Source organism: Bufo bufo, chromosome 1 (assembly GCF_905171765.1).
Source record: "Bufo bufo chromosome 1, aBufBuf1.1, whole genome shotgun sequence".
Classification (NCBI taxonomy): domain Eukaryota; kingdom Metazoa; phylum Chordata; class Amphibia; order Anura; family Bufonidae; genus Bufo; species Bufo bufo.
In genome coordinates, this window is record NC_053389.1 from 334,140,414 (window position 1) to 334,157,717 (window position 17,304).

At 44.6% G+C, this 17,304-nt stretch overlaps 1 protein-coding gene across 1 annotated transcript in view; it reads left to right on the forward strand.

Annotated features, from left to right (window-relative positions):
• The window catches only part of ETF1 (eukaryotic translation termination factor 1), a 53,506-nt gene that overhangs the window by 11,135 nt on the left and 25,067 nt on the right, over nt 1–17,304 (forward strand). The window contains exons 3-7 of the mRNA XM_040442334.1: nt 3,717–3,892; nt 4,591–4,730; nt 7,786–7,924; nt 14,991–15,181; nt 16,078–16,207. Coding sequence (XP_040298268.1) covers nt 3,717–3,892; nt 4,591–4,730; nt 7,786–7,924; nt 14,991–15,181; nt 16,078–16,207 — 776 coding nt within the window. The remainder of the gene's footprint in view (nt 1–3,716; nt 3,893–4,590; nt 4,731–7,785; nt 7,925–14,990; nt 15,182–16,077; nt 16,208–17,304) is intronic.

Sequence of the window (17,304 nt, forward strand, 5' to 3'; positions counted from 1 at the left end):
GTATAACTACCCCACAAGTGACCCCATTTTGGAAAGAAGACACCCCAAGGTATTCCGTGAGGGGCATGGCGAGTTCCTAGAATTTTTTTATTTTTTGTCACAAGTTAGTGGAAAATGATGATTTTTTTTTTTTTTTTTCATACAAAGTCTCATATTCCACTAACTTGTGACAAAAAATAAAAACTTCCATGAACTCACTATGCCCATCAGCGAATACCCTGGGGTCTCTTCTTTCCAAAATGGGGTCACTTGTGGGGTAGTTATACTGCCCTGGCATTCTAGGGGCCCAAATGTGTGGTAAGGAGTTTGAAATCAAATTCTGTAAAAAATGACGAGTGAAATCCGAAAGGTGCTCTTTGGAATATGGGCCCCTTTGCCCACCTAGGCTGCAAAAAAGTGTCACACATCTGGTATCTCCGTACTCAGGAGAAGGTGGGGAATGTGTTTTGGGGTGTCATTTTACATATACCCATGCTGGGTGAGAGAAATATCTTGGCAAAAGACAACTTTTCCCATTTTTTTATACAAAGTTGGCATTTGACCAAGATATTTATCTCACCCAGCATGGGTATATGTAAAAAGACACCCCAAAACACATTCCCCAACTTCTACTGAATACGGAGATACTAGATGTTTGACACTTTTTTGCAGCCTAGGTGGGCAAAGGGGCCCACATTCCAAAGAGCACCTTTCGGATTTCACTCGTCATTTTTTACAGAATTTGATTTCAAACTCCTTACCACACATTTGGGCCCCTAGAATGCCAGGGCAGTATAACTACCCCACAAGTGACCCCATTTTGGAAAGAAGAGACCCCAGGGTATTCGCTGATGGGCATAGTGAGTTCATGGAAGTTTTTATTTTTTGTCACAAGTTAGTGGAATATGAGACTTTGTAAGAAAAAAGAAAAAAATCATCATTTTCCGCTAACTTGTGACAAAAAATAAAAAGTTCTATGAACTCACTATGCCCATCAGCGAATACCTTAGGGTGTGTACTTTCCGAAATGGGGTCATTTGTGGGGTGTTTGTACTGTCTGGGCATTGTAGAACCTCAGGAAACATGACAGGTGCTCAGAAAGTCAGAGCTGCTTCAAAAAGCGGAAATTCACATTTTTGTACCATAGTTTGTAAACGCTATAACTTTTACCCAAACCATTTTTTTTTTACCCAAACATTTTTTTTTAATCAAAGACATGTAGAACTATAAATTTAGAGCAAAATTTATATATGGATGTCGTTTTTTTTGCAAAATTTTACAAAAAAATCGTTAAATTTCGATTAATAACAAAAAAAGTAAAAATGTCAGCAGCAATGAAATACCACCAAATGAAAGCACTATTAGTGAGAAGAAAAGGAGGTAAAATTCATTTGGGTGGTAAGTTGCATGACCGAGCAATAAACGGTGAAAGTAGTGTAGGTCAGAAGTGTAAAAAGTGGCCTGGTCTTTCAGGGTGTTTAAGCACTGGGGGCTGAGGTGGTTAAGGGGAGTTAAAAAAAAAATTTAATTTTTTTTTTCTAATCCCTCCAGCCCTATTGTACTATGCATTCTGTATTCAGAATGCTATTATTTTCCCTTATAACCATGTTATTAGGGGAAATAATACAATCTACACTACAACTAACCCAAACCTGAACTTCTGTTTTTTATCACGCGCGTGCAAAACACATAGCACCCGCGCGATAAAAACTGAACATTGGAACGCAATCGCAGTCAAAACTGACTGCAATTGCGTTCCTACTCGCGCGGGTTTGCCACAATGCACCGGGACGCATCCGGACCTAACCAGGACACGCCCGTGTGAAAGAGGCCTTAGACTTTTTTTTAAATTAAGTTATGCAGATGGATCCGTACTGAACGGATACCATTGTTTGCATTTATAGGTGCGGATCCGTCTGTGCAGATACCAGACGGATCCGCACCTAACGCAGGTGTGAAAGTAGCCTAATATGTCAAATTTTCTTTTTTCCCTGTTTTTTATTTTTATTTTGAAACTTTTTGGGGGGGAAACGTAATTTTTGTAACTTTTTCTTTTTTCACTTTATTTTTTGTCCCACTGTGGGACTTCATCTTTTGGGGATCTGATCCCCTTTACAATGCTTGACAATACTTCTGTGTTGTCATGCATTGGCTGTATGTGTATTACACACTGTAATACACTTACAGCCTTCCTGCCTGTGAGATCCTGGAAGGCAGCCACGATGCCTAAGGAAGGAATTGTGCTGGCTTCCATGCCATCGGGTCCCTGTCACAGCAGGCGCATGCAGCAGGGGTCTGGTTATCAGTGACTGCCAGACCCCTGCCGCGGATCGGGCTCCTGCACCCGCCCGATCACCATGACATATATGTACTTCTCTGGTCCTTAAAGGGAACTTGTCACCGGGATTTTGGGTATAGAGCTAAGGACATGGGTTGCTGGATGGCCGCTAGCACATCCGCAATACCCAGTCCCCATAGCTCTGTGTGCTTTTATTGTGTAAATAAAAAAGATTTGATACATATGACTTGTGTGACCAGAGAAGAGTCATATTTTCAAGTTCTGACTCCTCTCGGGTTAATTTGCATATGTATCAAATCGGTTTTTATACACAATAAAAGCACACAGAGCTATGGGGAATGGATATTGCGGATGTGCTAGCGGCCATCTAGCAACCCATGTCCTCAGGGGGCTGGATCTCACAGGCACATCACAGGAAGGCATCGCGCTGCCTTCCATGCCATCGGGTCCCCCCCTACAGCCGCATGGGGACCCGATGGCACCGCCGATTGCCGCCGCAAACCGCAGGTCTGAATTTAGGCCCCCCCCCCCCCCGCATTTAGCCAAGGTGCCTGCTTAATGATTTGAGCAGGCACCTTGTTCCGATCAGCGCCCTCCAGGCGGCGGTGATCGGAAATACACAGGACGTACCGGTACGCCCTGTGTCCTAAAGAGGTTAAGGGGTCAAAAATAATTTAAAAGCTACACAATTCATTTATCAGGATATTTAGTATGAAACCTGAACAGCATACAATAAGCAAAAAGCAGTGCCTACATTTATTTTTTTTCCTCAGCAAAAACATCATAATTTATTTGCACCACAAGCAATGCCAAATATTCGTAAAAATTTTCCCGCATAAAACAAGGTGCCACATCCATGAAAAAAGTTAAGTTATGGCTACTGAAATGCATGGAGGGGAGAAGTTGTGTGAAAGCGCAGTGACCATTTAGTGGCTGTGCACGATTACGTGCGTTTTTTGTTTGGCAGTTTGTTTTTTTTGCAGAAAAAATGCAGTGTAACAAAGTACCAGCAAAGAGTGGAAGAGTGGTTTTACTTCAATGGGGTTGTTAAACAGAAAAAAACGCACTAAAATAAAGATATAGTGCAGGTTTATGTGCATGCCTAACAAAGTTTGGGAATGGATGCGGGTCTGGCATTAAAAAAAAAAAAAAAGACCGGTCGTGTGCATGAGGCCTTACTGCAATTTGCTTATGGCTGAAAGCCTACGTAGCCCAGACCTGAGAGTCATTTAACCCAGACTAGAAATTGTCCTTATAACTGGGCAACATCAGGTGCTTTTTGGCAAATGCCCTGTTCCATGCCTGGATAAATCCTGAGTCAGGTGACTTCTCCAAACTGTTAAGAGGTGCCCTAAACTGCTCATATAGGTTACAGGTTCATATGAAGCTTTGTCTCATAGTGGGTTATTGACATAGCAGTCTGTCTTCCTCGTTGCAGAAATGGCACCAGTATGATCTCTTTGATCATTCCTCCCAAAGACCAAATTTCAAGAGTGGCCAAGATGTTGGCAGATGAGTTCGGTACAGCGTCCAACATTAAGTCCCGTGTGAACCGTCTGTCTGTCCTGGGAGCAATTACGTCTGTACAGCAGAGGCTTAAGCTCTACAATAAAGGTAAGCAAATGGATCTGTCCTGAAGGCAGATGTAGACCTCTTTAGGGGTCAGATGCTGTAATACCGTGAAGTACCCCCTAGTGACAAGAATCTGCCCCAGTACTCCTCAGAAAGCCATCAGTTAAGAATGTTCACAAAAAATAGCTATTCCCACATGGCCATCAGAGGCTCTGTGTGGAGATCCTTCAGGTTTGATCTGAAAATAGAGCAGCATGCATTTTTCCTATGAAAATGACAAACACCATGTTGGAACCCCATCCCTTTTGATGGGGTCTATTGTATGACTTTGGCATCATGCCTTCTGTTATAGTGCACTGCACAACCTGTGGTCTTTATGCCCTGTCTGTTTTGGATAGAACTCGTTCCAGCAGACAACATCATATGATCCCCCTTCAGCGGTCACAAGGGTAAATCAAGTGAATGTGAGCTGAACTGCAGTAACCCGGGGCGGTCACAACACTTTGGAGCTGTGCAAAGTACTTGTGCCGGAGGCTGCAGGGGACACCGTTCGGGTATTGATTGACCTATCCTGAGGGTAGGTCCTCAATATTGGGAGTATGGCAAACCCCTTTCAGTACTGACCTGCTTTTTACAAAGGATTGGGCACCCTTTAAAAATTTTCTGCAGGCTAGCAAATGTATATGTAGATTGACTATGTTAGACTCTCCTATCTGACAAAATATTGCTTTTTCTCTCAGTACCACCAAATGGTTTAGTGGTTTACTGCGGAACAATTGTAACAGAAGAAGGAAAGGAGAAGAAAGTCAACATTGACTTTGAACCTTTCAAACCAATCAACACATCGTTGTATTTATGTGACAACAAGTTTCACACAGAGGTATGGACTTTTACTTGTTACTGTCAGTGATTTACCTACTGCCTTTTCTTCATGTTCTGGGAATTGATAGCAGAAGCGCCACACTTGTAGGGACAGTGATTGTATGTATATATAGTGAGCCTGTCAGGTGATTTCTGCTGCCTTATATGAGAGCAGGGTAAGATGAAAATATATATATAATCACAACACTGCCTCTTCGGCCCCCCCCACCACCTACCAAGCCTTCATCCTCTCCCCACTGACATTACAGCGCATCATTTCTAAGGCCCCTTTCATACGCGCAATGCGTGACGTGAACGCATAGCACCCGCACTGAATCCTGACCCATTCATTTCAGTGGGTCTGTGTACATGATCCTTTTTTTAAAAAAAAAATTCACGCAGCCCTGGCCCCATAGAAGTGAATGGGGCTTCAGTGAAAAACGCATTGCATCCGCACTTGCTTCTGGATGCAATGTGTTTTTCACTGATGGTTTCTAAGAGATGTTTTTTTTTATCATGCACGTGAATAACCCTTCAAAACGCATTACACCTGCGCGTAAAAAAACTGCCGGCAAAATGGTGAGCGTTTCACTGGACGCATCCGGACCTAATCCGTCACGCTCGTGTGAAAGAGGCCTAAATCTCTCACAGACGCCCTCTGGCACCTCCTCACTACATCCCCTTTCTTTAACCATAAGGAATTAGGAATTGAGCAGCACCTGCACATAACACGTCCCTGAGGCAATAGTTCACAGGAGGAAAGTGCACGAAGCGCATCTCGGAGCATCTACTGAGACTTGGGAATGAGGAAGAATTGGAAGTTCAGGGGGGAGCAGATGTTGGGAAAGACAGCTGGGGGTTGGGCCTAGTTGGACACATTGGATCTATTTTGCATATGGACATTCCAGGTGATTTTCAGGTATTTGTATGTATGTACTACAGAGTTGTGTGTTTTTGTATAATGTCATGATCATGGAGCGTAAAAAAGACCAGAAAATATAGTAGAACAAGCATGGTGGTACAATGCAAAGCAATCACAGGAGACACATTTACTTGGATAGTGAGGTGACCACATGCCCGGGTCATCTGTTGCTCGGGAACTCCTTCCTTGTGAACCCCCACAAGCCCAAGTATCGACCAGATCTCCTTCTTGTTATGCAGCTGTAAGAAGAGGCAGACATTGCTCACTTCCTAGGCCATGTGATGTCACCGTATATCTATCACATGACTTAGTTGTGACTCAGCTCTCCCCGGTTTAATAATGATGAGCTATCCGGAAGATGGGTCAGCATTATCAATTTCTGCATGACCCCTTTAAACTGCCAGGGAAGGTTTAATTATGCCTCGTTCGCATCTCCAGCTGGCACAAATGGCAGCTGTCGGCCGGACAGAAAACCGTTGCATGCAATTTTTTTTTTTTTTGTCCAGCCAATATTTTTTGCTGGAAAGCGACGGATCCCATTAAAGTTAACAGGGATCAGACAGTGAGCTGTTAAATTTGGCAGTGGAGACGCGAACACAGCTTAAGTAAATATTTTTTGGTAATTTTCTTTTTAAACAACTGGGATGGGTCTTGTGGTCTGTTACATCTTAAAGGGGATCCGGCACCTCAGTAGTACATGAGCAGCACTGCAGATGAGGAGTCCACGTCAGTTTTTTATTATTTTCCTACTGTTCTGTTTCCCCTAGGTCAAGAAAGTGACAGTGGGGTACCTGGTGGCAGGCGGAAAATAAAGAATAGTGGTCTGGACTCCTTATCTGCAGTACTACTTACTGTAGAGAAGTCCAAGATCGAGGTGACAGGTTCCCCTTTTCTCTGTAAAATATGAGATGTGTGTATAATATACATATACACACCACATTTTTAGATTGTTATAATTATTTATAATGTACTTTATCCCATTAACATATTTTCATCAATTGTCACATGTATCATTTTCTCACACATAAAATCATCACGTGCATCAGTCTCATCACATGTACACAATACAATTGGTGTGGTTTGCACATGTTCATTGCTCCATGTACATATTCTCAATATCGGTTTTTTGTGTGCACATTTCATTTGTTGTTCTGTGTACACACGAGGGTAATTACATTCGATGCCATGACAGTAATGCATTGTTATGAAACATGAGCTTCCCTGCGCGCTTACACAGGCACTTTGTGCCCAACACTCCCTCTAGTGCTTTAATTGGGGCCAGGTCTGGACATGTATGAGTCGCTCTGGCACTGGATAGGTTATGTCATGATCTGTTGGATGACACACATAGCATCGTATGTAATGGGGGTCACTATTCACACAGGGATAATATGCTGGTCACAGTATATTGTCCCTGTGTGAATAGTGACCCCCATTACACCACCGGGCCCCTCTCACAGCAGTCTTTTTATGTAATACTCCAGCAATGGCTCTGCTTTCTTCTGTAACAGTACTCCCTATCAAAGCAGCGGTCCGGCCGGCAGCATAACATAACTCAGTCAGTCGGAGGAGCATGACAGTGAGTGACATCACGCGCTGGCCGGACCGCTGCTTTGATAGGGAGTACTGTTACAGAAGAAAGCAGAGCCATTGCTGGAGTATTACATCAAAAGATTTTACATATAAAGACTGCTGTGAGCGGGGCACGATGTAATGGAGTACAGTGACTGCATCGGGCCCCACCACGAGTGAAACAGCAGTTGCCGGCCTCCAGCCCCTCCTCCCTCCCCGCTGATACATCGTAGGCCGCGCTGTGCAGCATAGCGGCCGGCAATGTATCCGTGTTAGACATTTAAAAAGTGCACCATTCGCTTTATAAGATGCACTGCCACCCCCCCCCCCCCCCCCTTTGGGGAAAAAAGTGTCTTATAAAGTAAAAAATACGGTATGTGAAATTTTTATTATATTAGGTAATTGGTGTAAAACATAAGTTATATTTATGGTAACTGCAATACCCCTTTAAGTCTTGAAGGTTGAATGTTCCCCCTTATTTCAGGATTTTAAATGTAGCTGCATACTTTGGTACCTAAAACGGTGCCACTTCCATTTCTGAAGAATTTGTATTAGTGGTGATGGGAATGTGTTTTTGCAGGCTCTTACAGCTCTCCTTTCCGATGACAGCAAGTTTGGATTTATAGTAATAGATGGTAGTGGAGCTCTTTTTGGAACTCTACAAGGAAATACAAGAGAAGTCCTGCACAAATTCACTGTGGATCTTCCAAAGAAGCATGGTAAGACTCCTCTTACTCTTGGATCTTAATACACTGGGTGGGGTGGGGGGATATTAAGTGACTTGTCAATTTGTGAGTATCTATTCAATTAGTAAAATAATACTGATCATTTTTTAATCTAAAACAGAGTAAGATGCTTCTGGAGAGTTTTCAGGCCAGTAATATTTGACTTCTGGAAATCCCCTTGCCTTCCTGTTGTTTGTGCAGTAAAATTGAGCCTTACAAACAGTTTACTTTATTTTTCCCTTCGTCTTATGACTGCACCAGGAGAGAGGATCCTCCGCCCAGGACAGGAAACCCACAGATATTTAAGAAGGAGGGGCCTCTCCATTCCTCAATGGTTTTTCTGTCCTGGGAGAGAATTCCTACTAGCATCTGCTGGCGAGTAGTTTCTCTCCAAGGCTGGGCTAGGGAGCGTGCCGGATGAGTTCCCCACTACGTGCTCCCTGATGAGGAGAGGGTGGCATACCTCTGGAGGATTCCCTTTCTTTTGTTTCTCCTGCCTAATGCGGGGAGGACTGGAACGCAGGTATTGGGAGATGGCACTACCCGTCCGTAGTATCGCGAGATCTCGCGCTACTTCGTCTCCTACTGCGCTGGAGCGCGGGATATTTGAATTTCTGGTCACATTGAACCCAGCTAGAGCGGCCTGTGGATCCCTGTTGGAAGGACCAGATCCAAAGCGTGTGTGGACCTCTGTACAGCATGGAGGACGCTGGAGAGGCACAGAAGGATCCATCTACCCCTGCACCTATGGTATGGTTGGAGGGTATGTACGGCAGGGGGTTCTATTCCCCCTTATCGTTTTTTCCATGACATGTGGGTTCATTATGGCATAATGTCTTTTAGGAAAAACCCAGAAAGGTGTCTGCTAAGACCAAACATAAGGAATGTGGAATTTGTGAAGCCAAATTGCCCCCATCCTATGTTAAACTACTCTGTCGCTCCTGCATAGAAAACACTATAGCAGAAGAGTCTCCCTCAATGTTTAAATGCATGAAAAGGCTGATTAGAGAAGAAATGGGTTATGCCCTTAAATCCAAAAAAGAAGCCCATAGAAGCAGAGACAGATCACCTTCTGGGCAAAAATTCTCGGACGTTTCTAGTTCGGATGGAAATGCCTTAATAGAAAGTGGGGAAATTTCATCCTACTCATCTTCGGATGAAGATGGAAGCGGTAGACCATTCTTTCCCTTTCAGGACATTGATCAACCTTTTTGAAAGCCGTTAGAGCTACATTGAATATTGAGGACCCCAAGTAAGTAAGATCAGTACAGGACGTAATGTTTGAGGGGTTGGAAGGGAGAAAAGATCCATTTATTTTATTTTTTTTTCACAAGAACGTGGCAGCTATGATAACGAATGAGTGGAAAAATCCGGACAAACGTAATTTTATTCCCTCGTCTGTTAAACGCAAATACCCCTTTGGCTCTGCGGATTCAGTACTCTGGGATGTTGCACTAAAAATTAACGTGCCAATTACTAAAGTTTCGCGCAGATCATCTTTGCCTCTTGATGATCCTGGGCAGCTTAAGGACGCCATGGACAGGAGAGCAGATAGCTTCCTAAGGCGAACATCGGAATCATCGGGGGCCTCCCTTAAACCTAACATAGCAGCCACTTGTACTACTAGGGCCCTTATCTTATGGGTAAAGCAGTTAGAAGACCAGATCAGGGATAAGACTCCTAGGGATCAGTTAATAGAATCTATTACGGTTATTACCAAAGCAGCTGACTTTCTGGCGGATGCTTCCGCTGATGCAGTTAGATTGTCTGCTAGGTCATCCTCCCTGGCTAATTCGGTTCGTAGAGCCCCTTGGCTTAAGAATTGGTATGGGGACGTGGCGTCTAATAGACTTTGTAGTATTCCATGTGAAGGAAAATACTTGTTTGGGTCTGCCTTAGACTATATCCTTGAAAAAGCAGGAGATAAGGAAAAAAAGGGGTTTCCCTCTTCCTTTCGTCGGATCAGAAGATTTTCAGGAGAGTGGCACTGAAGGTACAGGGATGTCTGAGGCATTTTCAGTTCCTGGTACTATCCTTTGGAATCTCCATGGCGCCGCGGAACTTCACAAAGCTTGTAGCGGAAATGGCTGCTCATATAGGAGAAAAGGAGATCCTGTTTGTGCCATATCTGGACGATTTCCTGATCATAGCCCAGTCCAAACAAGTCTGTCTCGCCCAGATGGAACAAGTGATCTGCATTCTGAACTCTGGAGTGGATAATCAATGTGGAAAAGTCCAGAATGGTCCTTCAGAAGGTTCAGCAATTCCTGGGCATATTACCTGACTCTACATCTCAGAAATCTCTTCTGCCGCCAGAGAGTAAGGTCAGTGGTACGTCAGATTATTCAGTTTCCTTCGCTGTCTTTTAGAAACGGCATGTCAGCTCTGACTTCCTGCATTCCGGCGGTTCCATGGGCTCAGGCTCACTCCAGGAGATTTTCCAGTCTTGGTCAGGGAAAGTAGAGGAGTTAGACAGAAAGTTTTCAATTTCCAGGCAGATATGCAGTTCCCTGAAATGGCAGTTGGATACAGTCAACCTTGCTTTGGGGGTTCCTAGGAGGGTTGTGGACCCAAAAGTAGTAACTACAGACGCCAGTCCTGTTAGTTGGGGAGCTCTTGTCCAGGGCAGAGTTTTGCATGGCCCTTGGGACAGATTGATATGGGCAGCCTCTTCAAATGTAAAAGAGTTGATGGCGGTTCTTCTAGCCTTGCAGGAGATTTTGCCCTGGCTTGAGAACAGTCATCTAAAAGTTTTGTCAGACAATGGTTCCATCGTAGCTTATCTGAATGATCAGGGAGGGACCAGGTCAAAACAATTTACAGCAGATAACCGCTCAAATTTTTTCCCTGTTAGTAAGAAGAATCCTGTCATTGTCCAATCCTCTGATATGAAGGGCCAACAATCAACAGGCGGAATTTCTAAGTCTCCACAAACTAGACCAGAGAGAGTGGTCTTTGAATCAGGGTGTTTTCTCCCAGCTAGTACTGGTTTGGGGGGAGCAATCGGTGGATCTCTTTGCTACAAGATCCAGCAGAAAGGTGGAAACGTTCCCCCCCCCCCCTTCTTTCCGTGAGACCTTCCTTCGGTAGTAGATGCCTTTCTACAGCCGTGGGACCAAGGTCTTCTCTATGCATTCCTGCCTCTTCAATTAATCTCCAGGGTTCTCAAGAAGATAAGGGAGGACAGGGCTTTGGTGATCATGATAGCACCTTTTTGGCCCCTGTCGTGCCTTGCATGCTACCAGGGACCAGTCATCCACCCTCCGGTAAAGGGCCTTCACTTGACAGCCTGGTTTTTGAAATGTCACTGCGAATGCATAAGGGTTTGTCTGAATCAGTTATTTCCACTCTGCTTAAAAGTAGGAAACCTGTAACCACCAGGATCTGCTAGAACCTAGCCAGCTTTCTTTGCTTTCCTGGGAATTGATCCTGTCTCTCTATTCCCAGAATTTTTCAGTTTCTTTAAAGGGGTCTAGAGAAAGGCCTTTCCCTTAGTACTTTAAAGGTCCAGATTTCCGCTTTAAGCATTCTGTTTAACATTAGGTTGGCTGTTCATCCCCTTATCATGAGATTTTGTAAAGCAATAGCAAGGGACATGCCGACTAGGGTTTTACAGGTTCCTCCCTGGGACCTAAATCTATTACTGCAGAGTATGATGAAAGGACCCTTTGAACCCATTTCTGAGATCTCTATCAGAATGTTGACCCTTAAATGTACCTTTTTGGTGGCAATCACGTCAGCTAGAAGGATAGGGGAGATCCAGTCCTTGTCCCTCAATCCCACATATACTTCCATCCAGGAGGATAGTATTGTCCAGACCCAGCTTTCCTTCCCAAAGTAGTATCTAACTTCCATAAGTTAATTATCACGTCCTTCGGTATAGAGTTGTTGCGATACCAAATTTTTGATTCGGTTTCGATACCATGAAAAAGTATTGCGATACTCGATACCACGCGAAAAAAATAAACCAAAAAAGCCACCTGCATTCCGCATTTTTAAAAATGGCGAATCGCGCATTTTTTATTTTTTTTTTTCTGTTCCGGCGTTCACCGCATAGATTAATTTTTTTATTTTTTATATTTTAATAGTTTGGACTTTTCTGACGTGGCGATATGTAATATGTTTATTATTTATACATTTTATATGTGAAATTGGGAAAAGGGGGTGATTTATACTATTTATACCACCAATGAGGAGGAGGGGACCCTGTGGCCACTGCCACCAATGATTTCGGGGGGGTTGAGGGGGGTCGGCGCACTGTGCCACCAATAATTTTAATGGGGTGGGGGGTTGAGGGGGACGGGGGCGGTGCACTGCGCCACCAATGATAATTACCCCTTAATACAGGAGGCGGATACTGGCAGATCAGCGGCGGTTAACCCCACAGGTGCCTCACCTGAGGGGTTAACTGCCGCTGATCGCAGCTCCCTGTCCGGGGCAGGGTGCCGGCAATGCGATTCTGCTGCCGGCACCCGCCTCCTGTATTATGTGTTAGTCTACTTTTCCTGGGTTCGGACTTAGTTAAGTATTAGGCTGGGTTCAGACCTGAGCGTCTTTGATATGCGCGTTTAACGCGCGTTTTTTATGCACGTTTTTTGCAATAGTAAACGCGCATTTGACGCGCGTTTGTGTGATTGACTGCAATGTCCTATGGCCACAAACGCGCTGTAAAACGCCCCAAAGAAGCTCAAGTACTTGTTTGAGCGTAGGGCGTTTTACAGCGCGTTTTTCAGCGCTATAAAACGCTCAAGTGAGAACCAGGGCCATAGGGAAGCATTGGTTTTCATGTGTTGAGCGTTTTACAGCGCGTTTGAACGCGCTGTAAAACGCTCAAGTGTGAACCCAGCCTTAGGCTACACAGAGCAGCGCCCAGAGATGTCCCAGCACTTACTATTAGTCCTAGGCGCCGCTCTGTTCGCCCGCTGTGCCCCATTACGGTCTCCTCTCCTGCTCCACATGCTAATTACTATCTGAGCGATGGGGAGGAGACATCAGCTTCTCTAGTGGGCGTTCCTTCTCCCTGGTTGTAGCGCTGTCCAATCGCAGCGCAGGGAGAAGGAACGCCCACTAGAGAAGCTGATGTCTCCTCCCCATCGCTCCGATAGTAATTAGCATGTGGAGCAGGAGTGGAGACAGTAATGGGGCACAGTGGGCGAACGGAGCGGCGCCCAGGAATAATTGTGAGTGCTGGGACATCGCTGGGCGCCGCTCTGTGTAGGAAAAGTTGCATCATCGATGGCGCAGTGCGCCCGCCCCCCCCTCCGCCCCTCTCTTCTCATTGGTTGCAGCGGCAGCACAGGGGGGAGGGAGGACAGCGTCCTTCTCCCATGTGCTGCTGAGGGAACATGAGCGTGCCGACAGCAGCGCGCTCATGTTCAGAGATACTAGACTGCGCAGAAGCGCAGCCCAGTATTGAAAAAATGGAAATCCCGGTATCGTATCGATACCGGGACAAAAGTATCGATTGGGTATCGAAATTTTGATACCCGCAACAAACCTACTTCGGTACCAACCCCAGGTGTCAGAAGGAGTTGGAATTTAGTTACTTAGACGTTAGGAGATGTGTTCTAGCTTACCTGGATGCTACTAGGGATTGGAGTAAGTCAGGTGCCTTGTTTGTTCAATATTCAGGTCCTAATAAAGGGAAGGCTGCCAGCAAAGGTTCCAAAGGTGGATTAAACAGGCTATCTGTCTAGCTTATGTTTCCTTACAGAAACCAGTGCCTGTGGAGTGCGCCGTCCAACCCATAAGACCGGTATCTACTTCGTGGGCAGAGAGAGCAGATGCGTCCATCCACGATATTTGCAAAACAGCTACCTGGTCTTCTGCTCTAACCTTCTATAGGCACTATAGACTGGACCTCTCTTCTGTTTCTGATCTGTGTTTTGGTCGCAAGGTCTTGTTAATCTCTATCTCTGAGATCTCTCCTGGTGCTGTCACAGGAAGAAGTGAAAAATGAGAATTACTCTTACCGGTAATTAGATTTTCCAGAGTCCGTGACGGCACCCTTTATATTCCCTCCCTTGGTTTGGTGTTGGTGATGGGTCTTTGTTATGGTACACAGGGTGCGCAGAGAATTTTTTTTTTTTTTTTATTTCAATGAATTAAAGGATAACTGTCATATTTATTTTATTTTTTTTGCTAAAGTGTAGGGCAAGTGGTAAGTAACAATTTTGCAATAGACTTTATTTGGCCAAAACGTTTATTTTTGGTAGAAAACTGGGGCTGAAATAGCCCTTAGCAGCACTCTTCAAAAGAGCGTTGCTAAGGGCCATCCGTCCATTAGAAAAGTCTGGCTGAGCTTCTGAAGCATGCTTCCCTGGGAGACAGAAGGCTGGGCACATGAGTCTTAGGAGTTAAAATTACATTTATATTCCCCCTTTCTATGCAATCTAATACTCCTTTACATTCACTGAGCTGCGATCCCTGTGATAATAATTCATGAATCCGCAGCCGGAAGTAGAAGCACTGTGTGCAGTGAGCCGGCTGGTTCATGAATTATTATCACAGGGATCGCAGGTCAGTGAATTTAACGGAGCATTAGATTGCATAGAAACGGGGAATATAAAGGTAATTTTAACTCCTAAGACTCCTGTGCCCAGCCTTCTGTCTCCCAGGGAAGCACGCTTCAGAAGCACAGCGTCTGCACAGCCAGTCTTTTCTAATGGACTGATGGCCCTTAGCAACGCTCTTTTGAAGACTGCTGCTAAGGGCCATTTCAGCCCCAGTTTTCTACCAAAAATAAACGTTTTGGCTAATTAAAATCTATTGCAAAATTGGTACCTATCACTTGTCCTACACTTTTTAGCAAAAAAAATAATAATAATATGACAGTTATCCTTTAAACTAAATGGATTTGGATGAATCAGAAGGATGGTTATCGGGGATGCTCTCCTTCGTCTCTGAGGACCACTGAGGAATGGAGATGCCCCTCCTTCTTAAATATCTGTGGTTTTCCTGTCCTGGGCGGAGGATCCTCTCTCCTGGTGCTGTCATTGACTCTGGAAAATCAAATTACCGGTAAGACTAATTAGCTTTTTTTTTTTTTTTCCCCCGACAGGCAGAGGAGGGCAGTCTGCTTTGCGTTTTGCACGTCTAAGAATGGAGAAACGTCACAACTATGTCAGGAAAGTAGCAGAAACTGCAGTGCAGCTGTTCATTTCTGGTGATAAAGTGAATGTAGCCGGTCTCGTGCTGGCTGGGTCCGCTGACTTCAAAACGGAGCTTAGTCAGTCTGATATGTTTGATCAGGTGAGAGCTTTTGTTTTTTATTAGATTTTTAGGGGTAAAGTCCACCTTTCTATTGTTTTCCAAACTTCACCCCAGACTGTGTCCCATAGTTGCCTTCTGTAGCACCACGTTTCCCTAGCCAGATCAATCCCAACAGAAGGAGACATTTACTCAGGAGTGCAGGACTAGCTGCAAATATTTTCTCATTTGATTACAAAATCTTGATAGAAAAAAAACCCTCAGCTTGTCTTGAGATGTCTGCATCCTGCTTATACTCTCTTATTCTTCCTGGAAATGTGTAAATAAACTGGATGCTGTGTATTCACAAGTGTCACTGTATAGGACGCGTATTGTCAAGGTGAATAGTAACACTAAACCTACAAGCCAAAAGTCTAGTCATTAAACATAGTTACTTGAAAATTCATAGAGAAAAAAAGTAAAACTGATAAGGATGCAGTACTGCCATGAAATGCCACCTGCACACAGAATACTTGAGTAACAATATATGACACCATTGATTTCACAAGGTCCCCCTTTTAATCGTATATAGAATAAAGTGCACAGTAAATGTATAAAGACCATAATATACAAAGGTCTGCATCATAAACGAGTGCAAACGCGGCATGCGAAGCAAATTAATACCTGGTCCACAGTTGGAGCATGCCTTGCTTGCCTGGAGCTTCTGAGATTCCAGGAGTGGCCTCAAGCACAATGATGTGTAGTGTCAGACATCAGGATACTACACTGCACAGGCCCATCCGGTTGTCCTTTTTATTGATGCAGGAGCAGCACAGCACACATTCCACAGAATAAGAGGCTGCACATGTAACCGTGCATATAGCAGATCACTGCTGACTGTAGATTATCTTGTACTGTTCCTTTTATAAATGTTTGACGGTAAACGTTTTGCCTCTTAGCGATTGCAATCCAAAGTCCTGAAGCTAGTAGATATCTCTTATGGAGGAGAAAATGGTTTTAACCAAGCAATTGAACTATCAACGGAAGTCCTTTCGAATGTGAAATTTATCCAGGAGAAGAAGCTAATAGGTATGAAACATGTAGATTGCCTAGCAAAAGCATTTTGGTTTAGAAATCTGGGTGGAAGCTTTTAATTCAGTTTACCTTTAGAAACCCCTGACTTTTCCCACTACTATGTGTTAGATCAACCCTTCACCTTGATTTATCAGGATGACCTTGTGCTATGTGCCTTATGTTAAAGCACAACTAGGGCCCACAGCATCCTCTCAGTTGAGTTTGTGAGGAGTACCGTATTTTTCGCCCTATAAGACGCGACGGCCCATAAGACGCACCTAGGTTTTTGAGGAGGAAAATAAGAAAAATATTTTTAACTAAAAGGTGTGCTTTTGGTGGGTTTTGAACTAATGGTGGTCTTTGCATGACACTTCTATGGGGGATCTGAGGGGGGCACTGTTATGGGGGGGATCTGAGGGGGGCACTGTTGTGGGGGGAGGTGATCTGTGGATGGCACTGCTATATATGTATCACCCACAGATCTCTCACCCCATAATAGTGGCATCCACAGATGCCCTAATATACGGGAGCTAAACCTGTGGGAGGGGCCGGTGTCATGCAAATGCAGCGGGGCCGGTGCCGTCAGTGTACTCCGGCCCCACCGCTCACTCACTGCTTTATTGCCTAAACATTTTATAATGATAGCTTTCATTGAAGTTCCGATCCCCAGCCCCATCTGTACTACTTACTATGTTTATGAATGAAGTAGGCGGCGCAGGCACGTGACGTCAGTGAGTTCCGGCCTGCCGCCCCCCCTGCTCTACCTGCTACAGGTCATTTAGTAAGTAGTACAGATGGGGCTGGGGATCGGAACTTCAATGAAGGCTATTATAAAATGTTTAGGCAATAAAGCAGTGAGTGAGCGGTGGGGCAGGAGTACATTGACCGCATTTGCATGACACCGGCCCCTCCCCCGTCCAGCTGATCCATCGCAGACTGCAATGTAAAATGGCAGCATTTGCCCCATAAGACACGGGCATTTTCCCCCCCACTTTTGGGGGGGGTGGGGGGGAGTTCAACTTGTGCGGCGAAAAATACGGTATATTATTTCTGAACGGATTTAGTTAACAGGTATTGATGATTTGTATTGATTTTGTGAATTAAAGACTGTA